At 43.8% G+C, this 26,989-nt stretch overlaps 1 protein-coding gene across 1 annotated transcript; it reads left to right on the forward strand.

Annotated features, from left to right (window-relative positions):
- Window positions 1-26,772, forward strand: LOC308160359 (adenylate cyclase type 5-like; the record flags this gene model as incomplete). The annotated part of the gene is made up of 10 exons (XM_080534273.1): window positions 1-716; window positions 19,904-20,294; window positions 21,118-21,234; window positions 21,531-21,689; window positions 22,887-23,062; window positions 23,974-24,106; window positions 24,903-25,166; window positions 25,551-25,755; window positions 26,153-26,277; window positions 26,484-26,772. The coding sequence occupies 10 exons, from the start codon at window positions 1-3 to the stop codon at window positions 26,610-26,612; spliced, it is 2,415 nt and encodes an 804-aa protein (XP_080390399.1). The 3' UTR covers window positions 26,613-26,772.
- Between the last annotated feature and the right edge of the window lie 217 nt (window positions 26,773-26,989).

Below are 26,989 nucleotides of genomic sequence, written 5' to 3' on the forward strand. Positions count from 1 at the left end.
ATGGGGACCCCGGAACACAAACTTATCCAAGATGTGTCTACCAGGTGGAACAGCAGCTACTATATGGTGACTTGCCTGCTGGAACAGAGATGGCCACTGACTGCGACTCTGTCGGACCCGGAAGTAACACAGAGAGGGAAGCAATATCTAGACCTCAAACCTGATCAGTGGACCCTCCTAGAAGAACTGGCCAAAGCTCTCCAAGCCTTTGAAAGCGCCACTGTCTACTTGAGTGGTGAAAGCTATGTGACCGTCTCTGCCCTGCCTGCTCTAGTCAGAGGACTTTTGAAGTCCACCAACTCTGTCTATGATACAGCTCCTGTTCAGGCGTTCCAGGCGACTGCTTCAGAGGAGATCACTGCACGCTGGTCAGAAGACGTCAATGTCACAGATGACCCAAGCAAACAGCTAATTGCAGCCGCACTTGACCCACGGTTTCGAAAACTGAAATTCCTCACACCAGGGGAGAGGTTCAGTGTTCAGAATAAAGTACAAGCTCTGGCCCAACAGTCCAATGAGGTGAATAACCAGCGCACCAGTGAGAATGAAGAAGCCACAGCGGCATCAGCTGACAAGGATGCCACAGTCTCAGCTTTGGATTCACTTCTTGGAGGAGACTCAGCAAGCAGTGACGGTGAGACCAATGAACAGGAGGCGCACAACCAAGCGATCATTAATGAAGTGCTGATGTACTTCGGAGCACAAGCCATCTCAAAGTCAGAAAGTCCCCTGTCATGGTGGAAGTTGAACGAGACCAAGTATTTGACCCTTGCATCACAAGCCAAATCATTCTTGTGTATTCCAGCTACCTCTACTCCCTCTGAGCGTCTCTTCTCAGCAGCTGGGAACATCGCCTCAAAGAAGAGAGCGAGCCTCACCCCAGAGCACGTCGATATGCTCACGTTCCTGCACTGCAATTTAAAGCACTTGTGAAGGGGGAGTCATTTTGAACTGGAAGAAGTTGTTTTATTTACATTTGAGACCTTATTTGAACTTTGTATTTACGTTAAATGTCCAGGAGGGTGGACTATATATTTTTTCTCACTTTTCTGGACTTGAACGTCACTAGAAGCAATATACATTATTCTTGAGTCATTTTTGGACTTCCAGACCCAGCAAGATTTCAAATAGGATGGACTATTTTCTTTTAATAACTTTTTTGGACTTGAATGTCACTTAGTTTTTGAAGAGTTACAACTCCACAACGTGCAGATCATCAGAGTAAGACACACACACACACACACATGCACTTTCTCTCACTCACACACAGCAAACAAAAGACCTAGAAGTCTGTCTGCTTTAACTCATCCTCCTTTCCTCTCACCCCCCCCCCCCCATCTTCTCCCCCTACAGCTGTTGGAGATGGAAGGGTAGTGTGCGGATCCATGTTCCCCCTGGACCGGATTAACAGCCGCATCCGAAACGTGGTGCAGGGCAAGGCAAAACTTTGAGTTGTTATTTTATTTTAAAACATTTGCACATTACCAAGTTTTTATTTGCACTTTCATTTAATTATTTAATTTATTTATTATTTATTTTGTTTCATTGAAACAGAGATTGATTATTGTATGTAATAAGTCAGTCCATTTATTAAATGTTCTGGAAGGTCCAAATTCAAATATTTCATGAGTCATTATTTGAATTTGCAATGGGAACGTATGTTAAGCCAGAGAGACTGGACAACAGGGTGACATTCACAGGTGTGCAGACTTGAGAAGGTGAGGTACAACATGCACTGGAGCCCGCGGCCACACGACTAATTGGAAAAATAATCGACAGATTAGTCGACTACCAAAATAATCGTTAGTTGCAGCCCTAGACATGATAGCCATCACATCTAGTTGAAAAACTGTCGCAAGTTGGAAATACCCGGAAACTTTCGCCAAGTTGGAGATACTTTTCCTGTTGTGTTTGAGACGGAGCCAAGACTGCTTGTTCGGAAGGACATTGGATCCGTGAGTAACGTAAACCTTCAGAGCTGATGGATGGAAACCGGTATCACAAGTTTATATTCTGTATATATTTTATTTTTTTTGCCATCCTCCCTTTAGTTTTGGTTGAAATTAGGTCGTTGTTTTGAGCGCGCGTGCACGCGGGAAAAAAAAACGCGCGCGGGAACAGGGCTCTCCGCCACTAATGTAAAAATTCCTGGAGGAAACACTGTAACTGTACATATCCTATTCTAATGGATCTTGAACGAAACGCGCATTTTTTAATTAAGTCGAATTGCTGTGCATGGTTTTAGGATGCTTAGTCCCTAAGGCTCAAGTTGCTTTTGCAACTTTATGAGAAATGATCTGCTGATCAGACCTCTGTTTCTTTCTCTTGTTGACTGCATTATAGGTATTTCACTAATCAATATCATACATTGATGGGGATTAACGGCAGTGTTGGGGATTAACGGAAGTTCGGTTGTGTACTTGCCCACACCGTCATTCATCGTGATTACATTATGATACCATTGAAACCGGGAGCACTTAACCAATAGAGAATATTGCCAACATTGTATTGGACAGGGGGATATGATTTTACCAAGGTCTCCGCCCGAGACGTGGGTGCGCTCCGGGCTCTCTCCCTGCTGATTGCGCGATTTCCTCTGTGTGTGTGTGTGTGTGTGTGCACACCTGCATTTTATAACGTTGTATTTAATAACGTTTATTCCGTTCTGCTTTTATTTGATAGTCGGGGTCTTATAGGGCTCTCCCAACCCGAGGTGCTCTCCGCGCTCTCTTCCTGCTGATTGCGCGATTTCCTCCGTGTGTGTGTGCTCCGTAGTAGTATGCAGTTATGGAATTATATTTATCACTGTGATGTGATTTAACTAGCCAACTGTTTTCCTCTGTGCGTGTGTGTGTGCTCCGTAGTAGTATGCAGAGCGAATTACGTGTGAAATTAGCATGGTAGCAGGTGTTTTCATATAAAATGTTATATATTATATAGCTGTGTGAGCCTGCATCAACCTTAATGCTATTCAAGTGCAAGAAGATTACATTTGTCTTCTCAGTTTAAGATACACACATTAATCTGCTGCGGTAGTAAACACAGCGCAGTAGAATGACGTAACAGGCGGTCAGATATTGGCCCTAGTCTGGAACGCACGTCGAACATTCGAACGATTAGCAAACGATTAGCAAGAGCGTTCGAACGATTAGGCCAGGATTTGGCATGACAGTTCCTGCCTGAAGATGACAAACATGAAGACCATCATTAGTTCATAATAACGGCAGCAGCACGACCTATCTATCTATCTATAAGAATGGCAACACAAACCTTTTGGAATTTTACAAGATGCTGCTCAGCTTGGGATGCAGACATCTTTCCTGGTCTTTTGAGGCCTTGTGATGCAGGAGGAATCAAATGGAGCAGGAGAAGGATAGAGGAAAGGTCACCGTCCCATCCTAAACAAAGAAGATATCCTGAGTAAAATGGTTCATTCCCATCATCAGTGACATTAACATTAACATTTCAGAGTCATTTTAAATAATAATATAAATGATAATTTTTTTATCATCTAACCATCAGCATTTGTGTCAGCTCCCTCATCATCTGTAGATTCAGCCATCTCGATCAGCTCCTGAAGTTCAGCTCCATGACTGGCAAGGGTCTTGCTTAGCGTGATGATCTTTTGCTTGAATGTAGTTGGCCACCTCTCCAAAAACTTGGCTGATGTCTCCTCTCCAAACAGCAGCACAAAATCCTGTTCAATCTGAAAAACATCAGGTGGTGAAGTAAGCAGTACAGGCTCTACTTGCCTTCTGCTGTTCTGCAACAGTATTGCCATGCTACGAACGGACAGAGATTGACACATGACATGTATAGAAGCAGCTGCACCGCATGAAAATAAGACAAGACAACAAACAAAACATTAGTTTTGAGTCAATTTCTTTCTCACAAAATATTTTACTTTTTCTCAAACACCGTTTGAGGCCAATCACCAGGATACACATGAATCGAACAACTACTATTACGGAAGTATTGTTTTTGTTTACATTTACTGGCCAACCTGAATTGGCATCTAGAGATTAAACGCAATGTATACAATTTAAAACTGTTCTTTAAAAAAGTCTTACCAAGCCCTTCACATCCAGAAAGCGTGGAAATTCGGTTAGGATGGTGGAGCATTTAATCGGGTCGTGGGTCATCTTCTTCCTGTACTCAAAGGTCGATTTCATCTTCTGTTTGACCGTTTCTTCATCAGAAGAATGCTTCATAAGAGAAATGGCCTCTCTGCACTGGTCTTCACTCAGGGTAACCGAAGTGGATGGACTGGACTCCCTCTCAGCAGTTGGCCCTCCAGAGTATAGTTGAGTGGGTCGTTTCTCAGATGAAGCCGATTTCCTCTGAATGGTTTTGATTCTATTTGCGAGGTATCCATCTCCACTCTTGGGGTCGAAATAATGTTCCTTAAGAAGATGAACGTGGTTACTAATCTTAAAGAAAAAGTTAACCAAGTCTCATTTGCTCAGATACCATACCAGACAAATTAAACACAGATGCTCTTTATCAGTTGTAATATATACTTGCATATCCATTTTCGGTGTAGGGATCCTTCAAGTATGGGAACAAGGAGACGATGCAATCGTGCAAACGTTTCCCTCACACTGCGCGGTGGTGCTGTCCTGAAATGGATATACACAAGCAGCATTCCTACTCTGTCAGGAGTGATTTTAGAAGCTGTATCATGCCAATCGAGTTTGATACAAGATAAATCTTCTCCCAATAGCAGTGGATGGCCAGCAGTAGCCTAACCAATTATTTGACTGAGATACTGATACAGAAATCATTCTTAACAAACAGCAGAGCAAGTACTGCTCTACAATTTTCATTATGAATCTTTCCTTTAAACTTACCCATGAGTCTCTGTCATCTCTGAAACAAGAATGTTGATCATCATTCGTCTGGTGCGGTCAGTGAGGCTTTTAGATTTGGAGTATTCCTTGATGACAACCTCTCCACCAGGTTTCTTATTGAGTATGCTCTATCAGCTGTAAGAAAACAGCAGTGTTGAAGGGTTAGTTTACTATTTTGAACGTTAGACCCCATTTGCGGTCCCTCTATGAACCTGAAACAAAGAGAGCTTTTCTGCAGGGCTACAATAGAAGTCAATGGTAGCAGTAGCAGCCACGTCAGGAAACTCACCGAGTGGTCGCTGGTGTCCGTTGATGTTCTGACAAAAAAAGTATGCTTCTTATCAGGTTTTATGTATCATTTAGCATTCAGTCGCAGTACAGCCATATACTTCCACTGAAAATAGTTCCATGCTAAATGATACATAAAACCTGATAAGATTTTTTTTGTCAGGACATCAACGGACACCAGTGACCACTCTGAGTTTCGTGACTTTGAGAGTTTAATTTTGAGTTTGGTAGTGGCTGCTACTGGTACCATTGACTTCTATTGTAGCCCTGCAGAAAAGCTGTTGCTAGCTCAATAATGGAGCGATCAGTGAAATGATGGTCTCTATGTTTCAGGTTCATGGTAGAGGAACCGCAAATAGGGTCTAATGTTCAAAATAGTGAACTAACCCTTTAAAATCAATTTGCTGGCACATGAATTGCAGAATGAATTACAAACATACATTTTTTGCTTCGTCATCAGATCTTTGACCTTTTCTTGAAGGGCTTCCATCCTCGCTCAAAATTATTGTATCATCCGACTCAAGGCCTGAGGCATTCATCTCAGAACCGGCAGAGGAAGGACTCATCAGGGGAGATGCTGAAATATACAATACACACAAATGTTATATTGAAAGTAATGCCACAAGTGACCAAGACTTGAAAACATAGATGGTTCCCACCCTATAGTTCCAACCACTATATCCTGATTTTACAGTTCATACATTTATGCAGTTTGAACTTCACACACTACACTGAACCGGCACCACCATAGCCCTGGACGTGATGCTGCAGAAGCTAGAGAGGGAGAGGAAGGTGGGCATCGCTGCCTTCATACGCACGATAAGACTGAGTCGTCCCCTGGTGGTTCAGACTGAGGTAAATACTGACTCCAGACTTAACCCCTATCAGACTGATAAAGACTGACTCTAACCCCTACCAGACTGAGGTAAAGACTGACTCCAGACTAACCCCTATCAGACTGGTAAAGACTGACTCCAGACTAACCCCTATCAGACCGGTAAAGACTGACTCCAGACTAACCCCTATCAGTGGCGAGTGCTGCTAATGTTGGCGACAGAGAAGAACTCGAAATGCCTCCTTCGTCATTTAAATCCCATGTATGGGAGCACTTTGGCTTCTCTGTCAATTATAACAATGACGGACAGTGTCATTGGAAGTGTGGTCGATAAAAAAGTTACAGTGTTTAAGCTTTGTGCAACGAGAAAGTCTTACGAGCATGGCCACACAGTTGCCGCGACATCACCCTGGTGTGTTGACGGGAGGCATGAAAAAGGCACCCTGACAACTTCTGATAATGTAGCCAATTTTTTCATACCATGTTTAAAGTAAGGTTTCACTTTATTATTTAGTTAAAAGTAGCATAAAACATGTTTATTTGTCTGCTTTAAAGAGCCCAGTGATTCACTGCTGCAACCAGGTGCCTCCTCCCTCTCTCCTACTGCATACCTTAAGTTGAATGTGTGTTTCTGTTTAATATGTAGCCTAACGTTTCGAGTAAGGTTTCACTTTATTATTTAGTTGAAAGTAGCATAAAACATGTTTATTTGTCTGCTTTAAAGAGCCCAGTGATTCACTGCTGCAACCAGGTGCCTCCTCCCTCTCTCCTACTGCATACCTTAAGTTGAATGTGTGTTTCTGTTTAATATGTAGCCTAACGTTTGAGTGTAGAATATGTTATGTATGTATATATATATATATATATATATATATATACACACACACATATATAGGCAGTGTTTCCTCTACATGCATTTCATCGTGGCGGTCCGCCACGATGGAATTTCCTCCGCCACCATTCAGATTTCTCAACCCAAAAAAAAAAAAAAGATTTAGGCCGCTTTTCAGACCTTCACAGCGCTAGACACACCCACAAGCGCTGAAACTGGACCAGTCCGTGTGTGTCGCGAGTATTGCTGCGTTCGTAAATTCGCTCTGAGAGCCCCGGAGCGCACACTGGGTTCAACGTCATAAAGGGACCAAGTCATTTGATTGGACAAGAGGCATTCCGTGAGTGCTGATCAGATTTCCAGAGCGCATTTACGAACGCGCCCTGGCTGTCACCCGAACACCGCGAGCTAGCGTAGTGTAGTGTAGTATAGGATGCGTAGTGTAGTGTAGTGTAGGATGGAGAGAGAGAGGAGAAGCCTCTCTATGTGTTACCTATGTCCAGTGTACTAGAACCACTCTAACAGGAGTGTTTGTCCGTGAATAACACCGGCTATGCCCGGGGTAGAAACACAAGACTATAGCTGGATAAGGTCTACAGGGTCATTTTAAGCCGTCGACCAGCCCTCTACGACCACGGGAAGTCATGTTAAAAGTGAAAATACTTCTGTTAAACTAAGCTAAGCTAAACATCGCTAATCGCTAACTCCCTCCTGGGCTTAAAGTGACAAGTAATAACGTTGTGAAAAAACCCGTCAGATCAGTGTTTTTGTTTTTATTGACAACGGAATTACATGCTGGAAAAACATGCAGACACAGACAATAAGAGACACACGGGAGAAGTACAGGAAAACATTTTTTTTTTTTTGGGCCCACCTCGAGTTTTGGCTGAAATTACGTCGTTGTTTTGAGCGCGCGTGCGCGTTTCATGCGCGTGCACGCGAAAAATCGCAACACTACCCGCCTCCATTGTAAAAATTCCTGGAGGAAACACTGATAGGCTATATATACCAGTTTTGACATCTTGAATGTTGTTGGGTTTTACACAGTAAAAGTGGTATTTTTTACAGAATTCGAGGAAAAAGCTTTTTTTGTGTTGATCCGAAAAATGATCCGATCCGTGACTCAAAAACCGTGACACGATCCGATCCGTGAGTTAGGCGATCCATTACACCCCTAGTAAAGACTGACTCCAGACTAACCCGTACCAGACTGAGGTAAAGACTGACTCCAGACTAACCCCTACCAGACTGAGGTAAAGACTGACTCCAGACTAGGGGTGGGCATCGACGATCGATAATTGATCGATCACAAAATAAAACATTTGGTCGATCACAATTTTTTTTTTTTTTTTTTTTTTTGTGATCGACCAAATGTTTCATTTTGTGATCGACCAAGATCCTTATCGATCAATTATCGATCGTCGATGCCCACCCCTACTCCAGACTAACCCCTACCAGACTGAGGTAAAGACTGACTCCAGACTCACCTCTATCAGACCAGCACATACCTTCATTGCCCAGTGTGAGCTTGAACACACCAAGATCTGACTCTTTCACCACCTCCTCAAACACATCCCCATCAACTTCAGTTCCAGATCCATCATACAGCTTTGCATCTGATAAACTGGTAACTAGGATTCCATTTTGGGAAAGCTGTGACAAACATTAAAACAACAGCCTACAATTAGATTTGCAATCATAATAGTAAAAGTAATCAGACTAAATGGCAAATTAAAAGCTTACCTTCAGTCAAAAGGTTGTCAAGTGTCAGGTCAATGATCTTGACATATTTTTGTTCACCATTGAACCTCACCTTGATCAGCATCTGGAAGTGGTGATACAAGATTAATTAATTAATTAATTTTGCCATTTAGCAGACGCTTTTAATCCAAAGCTATTTACAATTACGAATTACAGGGACATTCCCCCTGGAGTATGATAGGCCACAATGGATGAAAAAGCATTACATTTGTATTTCAATCATGACACATTACAAGAGACAACTAACTTCTTCACCAATACTCATTTACTTAGCTATGGTAATTTCACAGTACAATATAATAAAGACAGACTGCAGGGAGAGGAGCGAGCTAGCTAGTTCAGTGTTGCCAGATTGGATTGATTGGCACGCGATAACTTAGACAACTCCCCACACAATGCAGTCTTTGCTTTCACTGGAATCTATGAACATTAGCTATGTTAGGCTAGAATAAAGAATACAACAGTCACCCTCCAATTAGCTAGTTTAATGTTGCTCATTTACATCTGCTGTGATGATGCTAACGCTAATCGTTGTAGGATTCCCCGCGCACATGTTAAGTAAACTAGCCATTCAAGCTAATAGCTATGTTAGCCAACTCCCCACACGTGCACGTTGTTAACGTATTTTTACTGGAATCGAGAGACATTACAAAAAAAGACAACACAATCACCCCTCTACACTCTGTTAAGAACGTTAACTTTACCTCTACTGACATCGTCATAAACAACACTACTCAAAAGAATAGACACACCAAGCAAAAGCAAAATAAAGTCCACAAGAAACACTGGAGAGGCTAACCCTAGAACACTATGGGCCGGTTTCAGAGACTAGGTTTAAGCCTAGTCCTGGACTAAATCACACTTTCAATGTAAAATCTCCATTGAAGATGTTTTTAAATCTAGGACTAGGCTTAAGCCTTGTCTGTGAAACCGGCCCTGTGTCTGTATAGGAGGCGAGCTAATAGTCCGGACGTTCCCGTCAACAACAGCGGGACTACAGTGGCCCACAGGCCGCGACAGATGATGAGGTAAGGCGTAAAGTCCACTTAAGAACGTTAACTTTACCTCTACTGACATTGTCTAGTTAGACGTTAGCTAACTTGCCTTAATTATCTTCATGTGAACACTCGCACATGACGTTAGCCCTTTGGAAACCAGTATTTTAAGATATAAGATCAGCTGGAGTGTATGGTGAACAACAATATAAAGTTATTCTAAAATGCTGCTTCTATTGAAATGCCAAAGTATCCGTTTAATTAATAGATGATTAGGAGACACTTACCGCAGTCGTTCGACGTCACTCGAAAATGGCCTTCTGTGAAATGGCGCAGTGAAAATTCTGCTCCGCATAAAGAAACCACGTGACTGAAGAAACCACGTGGAACTGATTGACAAATGATGGGCGGGGCTTTCCAGAGTAACACCGTGTCAATTAACTCCTTGAATTATCACCAACACTGGAGGGAATATTACTCTAGCTGTTGTTGTAATAACTCGGAAAGAGTCAATGTATGTTTACACTGCCTATTTAACACTGGGGAATTTACTGTGAATCCTGTTACATCTTAATTAGCCTAATTGAAATAGTACCTCGGGAGAGGGTTACACAATCATGAAAATCAGAATGATTTTCTATAAGAATCGCCCTTCATCTACAGAAAGAGGGGGTAACCTACATGCCATAGGCTACTGTACCTTTTCACTATCATCGTCATGTTCTTATTATAGTATAGTATAGTATAGTGGATAGTGTATGTTGTGTCCTGTCTGCACTATCACCCCCTCTCCCTTCTCTCTATCACCCCCCTCTCCCTTCTCTCTATCACCCCCCTCTCCCGGCCATCACGCCCCTCTCCCTTCTCTCTATCACCAGTATATGTACAGCACAGTGTTTTATTTGTATAGTATAGTATAGTGGATAGTGTTCATAGCCTTTATTTATGTAAACCAGCTCTTTTCCCTTCTTGTTTTTAGTTTTTTTTCCTAGCACCAGGGGAGCCCCCCTCCCAAATTTCGTTGTTTGGTACCTGTACTATACCAATGACAATAAATCGACTTTTTAAATTATTATTATTTATTTATTTATCAAAAAAAAAAAAAAAAAAATGTTAGCAGCTCCATTTAGCTTAATGTTGTCGTGTATTTCTCTTATTAGTTATGAATCAAAGAACAGTTATTGAGTTTAAGACGATTTAATTAAAGTAAAAAAACAGGTTTATACATACATGTGTTGATCCGGGCTGGGCTGGTGAAAAAAAGAGGCCGAACTCCTCTGCCCTGCTAGTTTTGTTCCAGTTCCCTAGATGCCTGCCCTCTTATGCAAATATCTACCAGTGCCCCTATCAGTCTCCTAGATGTCAAGAGGGCCGTCCCCTGTGATGTCACTATTTGCACAACATTGCACAACACTCCCCTTCAGCATATATATATGGTATGGCCCCTATCATACTATCTATGCATGTGTGTATTTAAGTAGAAAATATACGACACATCCCCCCTCGGACCACCCAGAGGGTGTTCCGAAACTAAACGACCACAAAACAAAAACAAAAACACAAAACCCCACATAAGAAACCAAAGAAAAAAAAAAAAAAAAAATGTTAGCAGCTCCATTTAGCTTAATGTTGTCGTGTATTTCTCTTATTAGTTATGAATCAAAGAACAGTTATTGAGTTTAAGACGATTTAATTAAAGTAAAAAAACAGGTTTATACATACATGTGTTGATCCGGGCTGGGCTGGTGAAAAAAAGAGGCCGAACTCCTCTGCCCTGCTAGTTTTGTTCCAGTTCCCTAGATGCCTGCCCTCTTATGCAAATATCTACCAGTGCCCCTATCAGTCTCCTAGATGTCAAGAGGGCCGTCCCCTGTGATGTCACTATTTGCACAACATTGCACAACACTCCCCTTCAGCATATATATATGGTATGGCCCCTATCATACTATCTATGCATGTGTGTATTTAAGTAGAAAATATACGACACATCCCCCCTCGGACCACCCAGAGGGTGTTCCGAAACTAAACGACCACAAAACAAAAACAAAAACACAAAACCCCACATAAGAAACCAAAGAAAAAGATATTTTTTTTTTTTTTTTTTTTTTTTTAATAAACAACAACAAACAGAAAAACTACACCAACACACAACACAAGAAGCACAATAACACAGACCAACCCAGGACCAGTATTAGGACCCAAAGATATCATAAACCAAAAATAGAAAACAACCAATAATAAAAAGAATCTTGAAAATAACAATCACAATTAAACTAAACACAGTTCATCATGCACAAATCAATACAGAAACTTCCAACGACCGATGTTTTCTTTGTCCTTGAAGCGTCAGGGTCAGAGGTTGCTAGCACGTGAACCCAGTTGGAGAACAGCCTTTACCGCTGTCTCAGATTGATAACACTTTCATAGTCAGGAGCTTCCATTTTCGTTGCGCTAGGAACAGAACCTCTCTCCTAGCTTTGTATAACCACCACATCACTTCTCAACTGACCTCAATCACACGATATAGAAACAAACAAACAATACACAAATAATGACATTCAGTTATCATAACACATAATTCTCCAACAGTAAGCACAGGACAAAGGGAATGCATTAATGCATAGATCTTCACCTCAGGTGAGGACTAGTCTTCTGAAAAGTTCATTAACGTGGACTGAGTGACTGATTTTCCAAAAACAGTCAATGAGGCCCTGCCTCCTAAGAAAGTCAAAAATCATGTCTGCTATAATAGGTGCTCCTATCTTAGCAAAATAAGTTTCCCATGCCCCTAAGACCGTTTCCAGCCATGCTATCATCTGCTGTCCATTCCCGTCGTTCCCTTTGATCTGCTGCTTCACTACCCTATTCATAGTCTTTAATCTTTTCCTAACTGGTCGTCGTCCGTCAGTGTCATTGAGGTTCAGGCAGCCGCCTGGTCCCCTCCCACGCTGATCAAGGTCTGGGGAGTCGCCCTCAGCATCATCTGAAGCATGATGCAGGCACTCGCCAGCATCCCCAGTAGCACAGGTGTCCAGGCTTTGGACACTCCCAGGCTGGACCTCCAGACTGTCAACCCTCTCTGCTTCGTTGGTTTCTGGTTCATTGGCATCTGGACAGCTTTCCACTGTCCCCTCGGCTTCAGGCATTGCCGGTAATATCACTGGCTGTAACGCTGGCATTGCCACTGGCTCAGGCAACACCACAGCATCTCGTCGTAGCTCCTCCTTCTCAGGTTCTCTGGGGACCTCGGCACCTGTTGGCACAACATCCTGCCTACTCTGTACATCCACCCCCCTGTCCACCACCCGTGGCCCTATTGGGGTAGGGATATGCCCAGACACCACTGGTGTACCCACTCTGATGTTGTTTCTCCAGCAGACCCCACATTGACCTAAAGCATGGTCAATCTGTTCCATCAAATATGGACTCCAAAACCCATATTCCTTGGTGATCTTGCGTCTTACCTCCCCCCTAGCCACGTGTGCTAATCCATGAGCTTCCCGTATTAACATGCCTATTAAATCTGAGGGTGCTACAACCAACCCCTCATGATTCCTCCATAGACCTGTGTCATCCTGACTTGCCCCCCTTGCTAGCCAAACGTTCTTGTCTAACGTAGTTACTCTACTCTGTAACATCAATAAATCCTCAAGTGTGACCATGCCCTGTAATTGCTTTTCATGTGTGACCAGAAGACCTTTACCTGCCTTGTCTGCTCCTGTAATGGCTTTGGCTGCATCCTCTGCAGCCCTGTTACCTTGTGTGACATGTGATGAGTCAGACCTGTGTGTGGCACACTTCACTATGGCTAATTCCTTTGGCTTCATCATGGCTTGTAACAGCTTCATGATCTGTGCGTGATGCTGTATAGGCGTACCATCAGTTCTCTTAAAACCCCGCCCCCTCCATACAGCTCCATTAAAATGACACACATTATGTGCATAGGCAGAGTCGGTGTACACTGTCACTCTCCGTCCGGTTCCCAAGTTGCATGCTTCTGTGAGGGCAATCAACTCAGCCAACTGAGCTGAGCATGGCTGAGGAACTGCCTCAGCCTGTTCTACAATAAACTTTGAATTCTGTGCTTCAACTAAGGAATACCCAGCGCACAAAGTTTCTCCTACCCCGTAACAAGACCCATCAACCCAATATTCTATATCAGCTCCCTTTAAAGGCAAAGCTTGTAGGTCTGTTCTATGCTTAATCACTCTGGCTGTCGATGGAATCTGAACACCGGATGGCACCGTCACCTGACAGCCGTCAGGTGTGCATTTTACTGTACAGTTCAATTGGCATAGAGCATCTCTCCCTAGCAGCCCTGTTGGCGTGTGTTCTGACACAAATGTTGACAGAGTTGCTCTCTGTCCCTTGTACTCTAAGTCTACAAGCTCAGTTGTAGGAATCAGCTGTTTAATTCCCTCAAATCCGATTGTCTTCACATATTCTCTAGACATAGGAAGGTGCGTGGCGCCTTCAGGCTTCTTTGTCACCACCAGCTGGCACCTCCCACTCGGATCTTCCGGGCACCCCTATAGGCCAGCTGCTGGGCCTCCGTAAGGGTTCATCACTCCTGGAGCAGGTGTAGTAGGGGGCCAATATCCTCCTCCTTGGCTCCCCCCTGCGCCCCCCTGGGGCCTGTTGCAGCAGGTACAGGCTAGATGTCCATTCTGGTCGCATTGGTAACACGGTTCTAGCATCTTCTTCCCTGCTGCTGTCCATCCCCCTGGTGGTGGTCCTTGGCCAGGCTGTGTGTACATCTGGTATGGAACCGTTTGCACCCCTGGTGGTCCTTGTGGGTATGGATACCCCCCTTGTGGCCCCTGTGGGTAGGACTGGTAAGTAGCAGGATACCCCCCTTGTGGCCCCTGTGAGTAGGACTGGTAAGTAGCAGTCTGCACTCCAGGTGGCTGTTGCTGTGGGGCTAAAGCCTGCACTCCCTCTATGTTCCTCTCGCTTTCGGTCAATTGCACATGAGTCAATATTCTGAGTGATTCTTCGTCTTGTGACTTCTGTATCTGAATATTCTTTCGATATAACTCAACTTGATGAGCTACGTGGTCTATATAAACAGCTTTGTTCATGTGTCGTAGCCCCACCACTTCTGCTAGCTTATCCTTAACTGGGGTAGGAAGCCCTTCTTGTATTTTTTCCCTGATTATGGATTTTTCTAAGGGGTTATCTTCAGCGTCTTTCCCTGTCACACTTCTCCATTGAGAGTGCACACGGGCAACAAACCCCCGGGGATTCTCATCTCCCCCCAGTGGCTTCACAATGATATTGTCTGGGTGAATGTGAGTAGGGTAAGTCTCTCTGATTGCTTTCCACAGTTTGCCTCTGTTTGCTGCGAAGAGCTCTGGATCATAAACTGATGTATTGATATATCTATGAAGTCCTGCCTTCATCAATATTTCCTGCATTGTATCCAATCCTGCAATAAAAGCTAAGAGTCTTTTCAGGTCTCCCATTGCGGCCTGCGTTCCTGTCAGTCTCACGTCCATCTCAGTAGTCCACGGGTATCCACCATCTTGAAGAACGGGGAGCTTCTCTATCACTTCAGACAGATCTGTATGATGCCACGGATGATATTCCATCTTGTTACCCCGAATCAGCACTGGACAGTTCTTTAATGTATTTGATGACATTCGGTGACAATCTCCCTCTTTCTCCCTTTCTCGTTGCTCCTTCAGCCATCTGTGGTGTCTTTCTTCCTCTCTTTCCGCTTTCTCCGGGCGTCTTCTCCCACCTTTCCTTTCGGCTGTGGCTATCATCTTCCTGACCTGCGCGTTGTAGCCTCCATCTGCACTGTCGTCATCTCTTGAGTCTTCACTGCCATCTTTGCTGTCATCTTCCTCGTCACTCCTGTCGTCCCCTTTTCCCCTTGGCTCCTTCTTCTTCTTCTTCTTCTTCTGGGAATGGTCCTCCAGTGCCTTAGCATATGGAGGGGGACTGGAGACAGGACACATGTCTGGGGATGGAATGTTCAATTTCTGTTCCAGTGTTCTGGCCAATTCTTTTTTCTTTTCCGGTTCCATCTGAGCTATTTTCTGTCCCTCTACCTTAAATAGATCTAAAATAGCTAACTCTAACTTGCGTTTCTCTGATCTAATCTTTCCTCTTTGATGTGCTTTGTGCCCATTGATAAGTATTTCCAATGTTGCAATTATTTGTAAATTAAGGCTGCCCTCTTTCGGCCACGGCTGTTCAATGTATGCCCAACGGCTATTCCATTTCGTAGACATTTTGCTAATTTCCCTAACAAGAGGATTCATTTTTTCCACTACAGCCATAGGGGATAACGTAGCCAACATTCCACGATGTTCACTAATATCTTTTAACAGCTTCGTTGAATTTGACCCCATTCTACTTGCTCAATATGCTGACAATATTCTATATTAGATAAGGTGTACGCTTCTTACAACCCACCTTATTTTGCCTTATTTGCTAAACAAATGCTAGTCCAATATAACTGTATTAACCGTCCACACAAAACCACTACAACCCAGAACAACAGATTTGCCTCTTGTGTATGTCAGTGCAGTATTAACTTAAATCTAATATCTGTGTAAGTACTTTATACTTAAATGTGTTTCCTAATTGTTTATGAATATGTGTCACTTCATTACTCATTCAATACTAATTACAGTTCTGGTCAACACAATTATTAAATCACAAAGGCTGGTCAACACCTAAGTATTCACTGATTTACAAAAACCCTTTTACTGCTTAATTATCAATACAATCTATTCTGCTATTCCTAATCAAAAGCTGTGGACATGACCTAACTTGAAATAAAAGATGTAAATTACAAATATTAATTATAACCTGTAAAGAAATCGACTTGTTATTTGGAAAAGAATGAATGATTAATTATTAATTACAATCTGTAAAGAAATCGACTTGTTAAGTGAAAGGAATGAATGATTAGTTAGAATTATTCATTGACACTTCATTGATGTAAACCTGTGAAGTCAATTAGCTATTATCAACATATCAAACAAAGGAATGGTTATCATTAGATTGTCACAAAACAATTGATCAAAGTTTTGTGAAAACAGAAAAATAAAATGATCTGAATAATTAATTCAATCAATTTGTAATTAATTAAATTAATTAAAGTAATGTAATATATTACAATCATTTATAACCATCATCAATGAAGGAGGGTTGTATTTCATCAATTTACAGGGAGACAATGTTCAAAAAATGTCTTGTCGTGTTTTGGCCAGCAGATGGCGCCGGCAGCCTACAGCTCTATCTCACAGAACGACTCTATAATCTTACCTAAAACTCACAATCTATCTTTTACTTTTAACAAACTATGACAAATATCTTTAAACTACTTTAAATATCCCGATGATCAATTCACTATCTTTCTATCTTTGAATTACTACAATCTATGTAATGCAACAATCACACGCAGCCCCCTAGGGCGTTTCTGCCGCGTGAATGAAGGAATGTATTTGTGTACGAGCGCGGACGCTCGTGCATGTGTGAGCGCGCGTCTATCCACAGGAGAGAAAGGGAGAGGGAGGGGCAAGTCTTTGTCCTTCCTTCTGGGGGGAAAACCGCTCCTGTGAAAAGATTAGTCTCACAACATATACTTTTCCACAATAATGTTATTTTCTACGACACAACAATTTCACGATTATCTTTCAATCCAGTTAAACTATTATTTATCTCATTCAAATATTCTACAATGCATTCACGTTTTCCACACAGTCTCTTCACAGAGATATCTAGGCTTCTTTGTGCCTCTGCTTCTGGGCGTCTGCGCGCGTGCCCGAGCGTGCGTGTTCTTGCTTCGTTTACACAATGGCGTCCTTTCACACAGACAAAGAGTCTCATATGTTTTTCACTGCTACAATACAAAATAGACTACACAGTCCATTTACACTTTAACACAATTCTACACACACACTCACGATATTCCGTAATACCACTATTAGTTACACAACTAATATCTTAACATAAAAAAGCGAATTACCAAATTCGGCCCTATATCACCAATACAAACACTCAAATCCCTTACCAATCTAATCGTATATTTACAAAAACGGACTTCAAAATCCGGCTCTCACCAACCCCACTTATTAAAGATTATGAAAGGTTTGTTTCTATTCCAACAAGATACTTTACTTTAAGGTTGTTTTAGTCTCAAAGAAAATGTTTGAAAAACACAGCTGTTCCACACAATCATACCTTTCTTTGCAGCTTCAGTTTTCAAACATAGATTTCCCTTTTTAGACTCCTGGGTTTTTGGCTCGCCACTAATGTCGTGTATTTCTCTTATTAGTTATGAATCAAAGAACAGTTATTGAGTTTAAGACGATTTAATTAAAGTAAAAAAACAGGTTTATACATACATGTGTTGATCCGGGCTGGGCTGGTGAAAAAAAGAGGCCGAACTCCTCTGCCCTGCTAGTTTTGTTCCAGTTCCCTAGATGCCTGCCCTCTTATGCAAATATCTACCAGTGCCCCTATCAGTCTCCTAGATGTCAAGAGGGCCGTCCCCTGTGATGTCACTATTTGCACAACATTGCACAACACTCCCCTTCAGCATATATATATGGTATGGCCCCTATCATACTATCTATGCATGTGTGTATTTAAGTAGAAAATATACACAATGTGTTGAGGTAAATTGAGCCATAGCTAGCTAGCACTTTGTCATACACGCACACTGTTTTGCTTTGCAGTTGGAGTGGCTCATTTTACCTGAACACTGATCATCTCAAAAATGTGTGTCTGATGTTTCAAAATCTGTAGGGCTTGAACAATTATATTTTATTACATCAATTCAACACACACATATTAATAACACTCCTTATTAATCATAAAAAATAGAAACGCGTTACCATTTCGTGTGCATGATTTCCTATCTTGTGCGTACAGATTGATTATCTCTTGCACACACATATTTAATTTGGGGTCTTATGGGCTCTTTATTTAAATCTTCGTGTGACATTTGCACACGCGCAAACGAATATGCCGTACTATACAATGTCGACCATTGTCAGTTCTAACATGCAGTAGTCTAACATTTGAACGTTGTCGATCTTGAATGCAACCCATGCCTGCAGGATTCATCATGTAATGGCACGCACCTGCTGCGCTCAGGCAATGGCCAGCCGAGGGGAGGTGTGGACACAAGTGGCCTATCGCAGTTTGGAAGTAGATGTTGTTCGGGTTATTTGGGACTGTACTCTCAACCTAAGACATCGTGGTAAGGTTGAATGTGGCATATGGTGATGTATAGGGCGCCTCGAGATCTTCTGTGGTCATCACTAGACAAATCAAATGTGTGGTCAATGACAGTTATATTATAAGTGTCTCATGCAATCAATTGACAGGGATGGCATTTGTGATCAGAAGGTCCTCTTTGCTGATATTTTGTTTATATGCTTTCAAACTTTACAAACGAGACATATTTGGTATAGAACTCAGTTCATGATGTAAAACTGGACCTAGTTTAAGGACATGCACTCAAAGCAAGGCAACGTTTCTGTCAAGTTTTTGCAATACAAACAGAAAGAAGCCGACTTTAGGTTATATATCAGTGCAGAGATCCACAAACAGAGCATTTTGACTGGCTTGCATGAATTGGCACATTTCCTTGTGTAGCCTAATCCTCTGTTGTGGTGAGATATTAATGAAATGGCCCTGGTTTTTGTTTGTTGCAAATGTTTGTTTATTGTTTGCTACATTTCATTTCAAATGTTACATGCTACAACAATGACTCTACCTCTATTGAACACATTGAAATGAAAACTGTAATGTTCCACACTAGACTAGTGTGAAGGTGAATGCTACCAAACGGGAGGTGACAGTTTCAGTGTTTCCCAGTTAGAGAATGCTCTTATCAGACAGGTATATTTACATATCACATAATAAAGCCTCAAGAAGTAGTAGCAGAAGTACGTCATGTGACTCCCTGTTTGGTGCAGGTGTACCTTAGAGGTGACACTGACATTTAAGCAGGTCATTTGTGCATTCAAAATGAGTTTTGTTAAGCAATTGTCTGTTTGTATTTAAAGTTGGCATAAATGAACACTTTCCAGTTAAGTGAATGAATATTGGATTTGGTATGGTTTGTAAAAACAACAAAGGGTTGTTGATCCAGTCTTAAGTAAAACAGAATTGATTCATCCCTTTATTCTAACAATAGGGTTAATTTCCGTTTCCATGTCTTGTGTCACTTCTGCATTCCAACAGAACCATGCGCATGGTCACCCGTCTCACACACACACACACACACACACACACACACACACACACACACACACACACACACACACACTGTTGATCATGTTTGTAACTCATTGTGAATTCTGCATTCCAACAGAACCATGCGCATGTCCACCCGTCGGGTAGCTTTTCAGCTGGTCGTTGTGGCCTCCACAGTGTTCCTCGTCCTGCTTCTGGTTCTGCAGCATGACAGTTCTGGTTATGCGCCCTGGCTCCAGGACCTGGGCGACGACCAGACCCAGGGGATGGGTGTGGGTGTAGTCAGGGGCGCTTTCATAAACATGGGCTTCCAGATCGGCACCCCTCTACCCATCCCCTCAGGGCGCCTGGCCGTCCCCACAGAGTCCCACTGTCCACCAGGGTTCTACAGCAAAGAGGAGCTCAAGCCTCCCCTGGAGAGGCCCTCCCTGAAGAAAAACTGCTTCAACCAGTTCGCCAGTGACCGCATTTCCCTGCATCGCAGCCTCGGCAATGACACGCCATCCAGAGTGAGTATAGGGGTGGGCATACTTTTTTTGGGGAGTCGGGCAGTCCCACTCTTTATATACAGTGGGTTCGGAAAGTATTCAGACCCCCTTAAGTTTTTCACACTGACATATTGCAGCCATTTTCTAAAATCAATTAATTTAATTTCTTTCCTCGTTCATGCACACACAGCACCCAATATTGTCAGAAAAACACAGACTTGTAGACATTTTTGCAGATTTATTACAAAATAAACACTGAAATATCACATGGCCATAAGTATTCAGACCCTTTGCTCAGTATTTAGTAGAAGCACCTTTTTGAGCCAATACAGCCATGAGTCTTCTTGGGAATGATCCAACAAGTTTTTCACACCTGGATTTGGGGATCTTTTGCCATTCCTCCTTGCAGATCCTCTCCAGTTCTGTCAGGTTGGATGGTGAACGTTGGTGGACAGCCATCTTCAGGTCTCTCCAGAGATGCTCAATTGGATTTAAGTCAGGACTCTGGCTCGGCCATTCAAGAACATTCACAGAGTTGTTCTGAAACCACTCCTTCGTTATTTTAGCTGTGTGCTTGGGATCATTGTCTTGTTGGAAGGTGAACCTTCGGCCCATTCTGAGGTCTAACACTCTGGAAATGTTTTTTGTCCAGGATATCCTTGGCTGTACTTGGCTGCATTCATCTTTCCTTCAATTGCAACCAGTCATCAATTGCAACCAGTCATCCTGTCATCATGTCATCATGCTAAAAGTCTAAGTCTAAATTTAACTAATCTAAATTTAAGATCTAAATTTAACTAATCTAATTTACTTTCTCCTCCTCCCTCTTCCTCCTCTCTTCCAGCTCTTTCCAGCTGCCATGCAGACTGTGTCAAATAAGATTGTCCAGTCTCGCACCAACAGCACGCTGGTCGGGGTGTTCACCATCATCCTTGTCTTCATCTCTGCCTTCGTCAACATGGTGAGACTGCTCAGACTGGACACACAGACGCACGCTCACACACACACACACACACACACACACACACACGCTCACACACACACACACACGCACACACATGCGCGTGCGCACACACACACACAAACCCACACAGATACACTCACACACACGCACACACGCTCACACACGCACGCACGCACGCTCACACATGCACGCACACACACACACACACACACACACACACACACACACACACACACAGATAAACCTTTTCCGTTAAAGAATCATGTGTGTGCGTATATCTTCCTACCATGCTGTTTGCCTGTGACACTGAGAGGCTGGTGGACTGTGTTGCTCGGGAGCTGAACCTGTCCATCGACATGGTGACGCCCTGCCTCATCCGCACCCTGAACGTGAGTGTGGACGGCGGGCTCGAGATCTGCCCCAGCCTGGGCCCCTCCTGCCCCTTCCCTGAGGTGAGTGTGTGCACCTAAGCATGCTTAAATCACTTCATTATATGTTTAACCGTTATTTAACCAGGAGGTCCCTTGAGATTAAAATCTATTTTTCTTTCTGGGGAGACCTGGCCAAGATAGCACAGCAGTACTAGAAGTACTAGGTTACACAATTGTAGAATAAAACATAATAAAAACAGACAAGGGACAACAGATAAATATGATAAAATCCATTTTAGGAATAGCAGTCGCACTCTTCTGTCACACAATTCTTAATCAGAGCTTTGAACTCTCCCAGGGAGATTATTAAGCTGTCGTGTGTTGTGGAGGTTATTCCATGACCAGGGTGCAAATTAAGAGAAAGAGATTATTCAACAGTCAATGATCCTCTCTGTCTATTCTAGTGGGTTTGGTTCCCTGTGATAAGATCAGGGCTTTTCTCATTGCTCTATCTAGTACTGTTAGTTCTTTTGCACTTTGAGACACTTTGAGACACTTCCTTATGAAAGGGAAACGTTTGTCTTTCTCACTAGCTGACACACAATAAACATTTGAGATACCAGAGTGTCTCACTGACTTGTAGCCTTTATGCTCGACACGTCAATAGCTGATCAATATGAGCTATTGCTGATCAACAGTATCTATCCCTAACCCTATCTATCTATAAATCAATAATCAATCCCTCTCTCTCTCCCCCCCCTCTCTCCCTCTCTCTCTCCGCCCCCTCCCTCTCTCTCCCCTCCTCTCTCTCCCCCCCACCCCCCCCCCTCTCTCTCTCTCCCCCCCACCCCCCCTCTCCCTCTCCCTTTCTCTCCCCCTCTCTCTCTCTCTCTCCCCTCCTCTCTCTCTCTCTCCCCCCCACCCCCCCTCTCCCTCTCCCTTTCTCTCCCCCTCTCTCTCTCTCTCTCCCCCCCTCTCCCTCTCTCCCCCCCCCTCTCTCTCTCTCTCTCCCCCCTCTCTCTCTCCCCCCCTCTCCCTCCCCCCCCCTCTCTCTACCCCCCCTCCCTCTCTCTCCCCTCCTCTCTCTCTCCCCTCCTCTCTCTCCCTCTCCCCCTCTCTCTCCCTCTCCCCCCCACCCCCCCTCTCTCTCTCTCCCCCCCACCCCCCCTCTCTCTCTCACCCCCCCTCTCTCTCTCTCTCTCTCCCCCCCCCTCTCCCTCTCCCTCTCTCCCCCCCCCCCACCCCTCCTCTCTCTCTCTCTCTCTCTCTCTGTCTCAGTATTTCAGTTACAGTGTGCTGCTGACCCTCCTGGCCTGCTCAGTGTTCCTCCAGATCAGCAGCATAGGGAAGCTGGCCCTCATGCTGCTCATCCAGCTCACCTTCCTGCTGCTGGTGGAGTGGCCACAGGTGGCGCTGTTCGACAACGCAGACCTCTTCGTCACCTCAAATGCCCTGTGAGTACTCTACTGCCGCCTGGGAGTGACACGACGGATAATATTATTCGGGTTTGCGTTACGCCTTGATCAGAGGGAGGGAGAGAGGGGGGGTGGGCTGGAGAGAGGGGGGAGAGAGAGAGAGAGAGAGGGGGGGTGGGGGGGGAGAGAGAGGGAGAGAGATTTAAAAAAAAAAAAACAGGCGTCTGGGTTAACGGTTGGTCTCTTTTATGGTGATGGACCCGTGGCCACGAGACTTTGCTATTTCCAATGCTATGGAGGTTCATTCTTTCTTTCTTATTATACGGGGAAAGATTCAAAGTAACATTACAAATGTTAAAATGTGTTGCATTTAGACTGGCCTGACTCAGTTAAAACTGGTTTACTTACAGCTAAAGTTCTTGTTCTGCAGCACAAAAAGACCGAATCACATAACAATCCAAAAAGTAAAAGCGGCAACAGTCACAGAACCAAGACAGGAAGTCATAAAAAGCAGAAGTGAGAGTTGTCCCGGTCCAGACAGCTCTGTATTCAAACCCTCAGATCCTGGTCACGTTCGTTCTGTTCAGTGTGTTTGTTGTTCTGCCTGCGCATCTCCTCCCTAGCTTATTAGATGAACTGCTCACCCATGTGTTCCTTCGCAAACAAATTCAATAATACTCTTTTCTCTTTTTCATCTCTTAGTGATTTCAATGAAACTATTCAATGGTAAGAATGCATTTTATTATCATTATATCTCCATCGCTCTTGTTTGTTTGGAGAAAGTTGTTCAATGTTAATGTGATTGTTATTCTCCCCTCAGGTCCAGTTTCAATGAAACTACAGACCAGTGGTACGTTTTGACACAATGTTACAATGGGCTTGTTGAAAATCATCTGCTTTTATCTCTCTCTTTCTCTTCCTTCCTGACCTCCTGTTCTGTCTCTCCTCAGCCCGTTCAGTGTGACCAAAGTGTCCCTGAGGGTCATGACCCCTGTGATCCTCACTGTGTTTGTGCTGGCGCTGTACCTACACGCCCAGCAGGTTGAGTCCACTGCGCGTCTTGACTTCCTCTGGAAACTACAGGTACCATGAGCCTCTAGGGGGCACTCCTCTACCATGACAACAGCAGCTCCCAAGTATTTCAGCTGAATTACTTTCCACTGCAGGATTCTTAGATATCCCCACCATACAACTGTTTCATAATAATATATGTTACTATACTATTACTTACTATTACTATTATATACATACTTATCTGTGTATAGAAATATAAAGCGAATATTTAAAATCAAATCACTTTACCTCACAGGGAGAAGGGCAACTGCAAGAGTCATTTCCACCAGAGCTCTCACCAAACATTAGCTATCATGACGTATCCTATCTAACAATTATTACAACAATTATTGTAGGTCAGTGTGTATTGAACACCATTTCCTGATATCTGTTAAGTTCAGAATAGATTTCAAGATCCTTCTGCTTGTTTATAAAGCTCTCACTGGCACAGCACCAGAATATCTGAAAGACCTTTTGCTAGCATATCAGCCCAATAGAGCTCTCAGGTCTTCTGACGCTGGTGTACCACACATGTACAAAAGAAGAGATTTGGTGAGGCTGCATTCTCATTTTATGCACCCAAATTGCGGAATGCACTGCCAGTTTACATTAGGGATGCAACCTCAGCTTATGTTCAAGTCAAGACTAAAAACCCATCTTTTTAATATTGCCTTTAAATAACAAAATCATTAAATTATGATTACATAATGATTGGAGCACTTTGAGCTGGAACATTTGCAGGAAAAGCGCTATACAAATAAAAGTTATTATTATTATTATTATTATTATTATTATCTAATAAGTCCCTCTGGTGGTCCGCTCCCAGGCCACCGAGGAGAAGGAGGAGATGGAGGAGCTGCAGGCCTACAACCGCCGCCTGCTCCACAACATCCTGCCCAAGGACGTGGCCGCCCACTTCCTGGCGCGCGAGCGGCGCAACGACGAGCTGTACTACCAGTCCTGCGAGTGCGTGGCCGTCATGTTCGCCTCCATCAGCAACTTCTCCGAGTTCTACGTGGAGCTGGAGGCCAACAACGAAGGGGTGGAGTGTCTGAGGCTGCTCAACGAGATCATCGCCGACTTTGACGAGGTAAAGGAGGAGGAGGAGTGGATGAGTGGGGATACCGTAGAGGTCGTTTTAATATGATATATGCCACTTAGCTGATGCTTTTTTCCAAAGCGACTTACATTGCAGTGAGTGCGTTAATTTTTCGGTATATTATGGTCCCAGCGGGAATCGAACCCACACCCTAAGCGTTGTTAGCACCATGTGCTACTCACTGAGCCACAGAAGATCACTAATTCTAAGTCCACTAATGTTGTGTCATTGCCCCCGTCCCCCTGTCCCCCCGTCCCCCCTCAGCTCCTGCCCACCCTAGGTGTTGGTTCTGGTGCCGGCCCTGACCTGCAGACTGTTTGTTCCACAACAAGCTCAGCGTGTTAGTGTTGTGTTGTGTTGTTATGTTCCTCTCAGATCATCAGCGAGGACAAGTTCCGGCAGCTGGAGAAGATCAAGACCATCGGCAGCACCTACATGGCGGCCTCGGGCCTGAACGACTCCACCTACGACCGCGAGGGACGCTCCCACATCACCGCGCTGGCCGACTACGCCATGAGGCTGAGGGAGCAGATGAAGTACATCAACGAGCATTCCTTTAACAACTTCCAGATGAAGATAGGTGAGGAGGATGGAGGGGGGGGGGGGGGGGGGAATAAGAGGCCAGCCCGAGGTAAGGGTGAGGTTCTAGTTTAGACGAGTTCCCGTTAATGAGGAGGACAGGAATAGATGAGACAGACAGACATGGTGATTGGATTGATAGAGAAATGGGTATTGTGGGTGTTACCATGGGCAGCGGTAGCCTAGTGGTTAGAGAGGCCGGCTAGCAATCGGAAGGTCTCTGGTTCGATCCCCGCCTCAGGGAGCTGCATGTGCCTTTGAGCAAGGCACTTAACCCCTTATTGCTCCAGGGGCACTGACTTTGGCTGACCCTGTGCTTAGAGAAAAAAATACAAAATTCGAACAATTTACTTTGAATGACTTGGTGTTAAGTAACGCGTCCTGCTCTTGATTCTCAGGTCTGAATATTGGGCCAGTGGTTGCCGGGGTGATCGGAGCACGGAAGCCACAGTACGATATCTGGGGGAACACGGTGAACGTGGCTAGTCGGATGGACAGCACAGGGGTCCCCGACCACATTCAGGTATGGAAGTTGTCTATAATGCTCACTGTCACTTAGTTATACTCAAGTCCTTAATAGCAATACTGTATGAAGCCCTGGTTTTATTTACTTTCTCTTTTAAGTGCATAGTTCCGGACGCCATTGCTGCACTTTGTCTGAGCTTGGATTTGAACCAACATCCTTTAATTTCTGTTAATAATTGGCCAATGTTGTGGCTTTCTGCTCAGGTGACCACAGACCTACACCAGGTGCTCGCAGATAAAGGATACGTGCTGGAGTGCCGTGGGGTTGTCAAGGTCAAGGGCAAAGGGGAAATGACGACCTACTTCCTGAATGAAGGACCGCCCAATAGTTAGCAGCCTTCGCAGCGCTAGCCAGGACGATTTCCACTGCAAGGACACAGCACCACTTGAAAGAGGACTCGCACCAAGCGAGCTAACGGCTAACAACTAGCGTTGCCATCACTTGAGCTAAGAGGATAAGACTTTGAGACTCCGGGACTTGAGAAGGAAAGTGTTCTTGTTGAGAAAGAGAGTGTTCTTGTGTGGCAGCCATGTTTTGGCCCTCATACACTGAAGGACAAGTATTTTTCTCATGTCTAGCCTCTCTCTCAGGCTACTTGAAAGATGCAAAGTCTGTTTATTTAAAACAACGCCTTTAGCCTGTGTCAAAAGAAGAAAAAACGCTGTACATATGGCTACTTTTTATTTGACTTTATTTTGTGTGATTTTTT

The sequence above is a fragment of the Nansenia antarctica genome (genome assembly GCF_963989245.1).
Source record: "Nansenia antarctica genome assembly, chromosome: 6".
NCBI lineage: Eukaryota > Metazoa > Chordata > Actinopteri > Argentiniformes > Microstomatidae > Nansenia > Nansenia antarctica.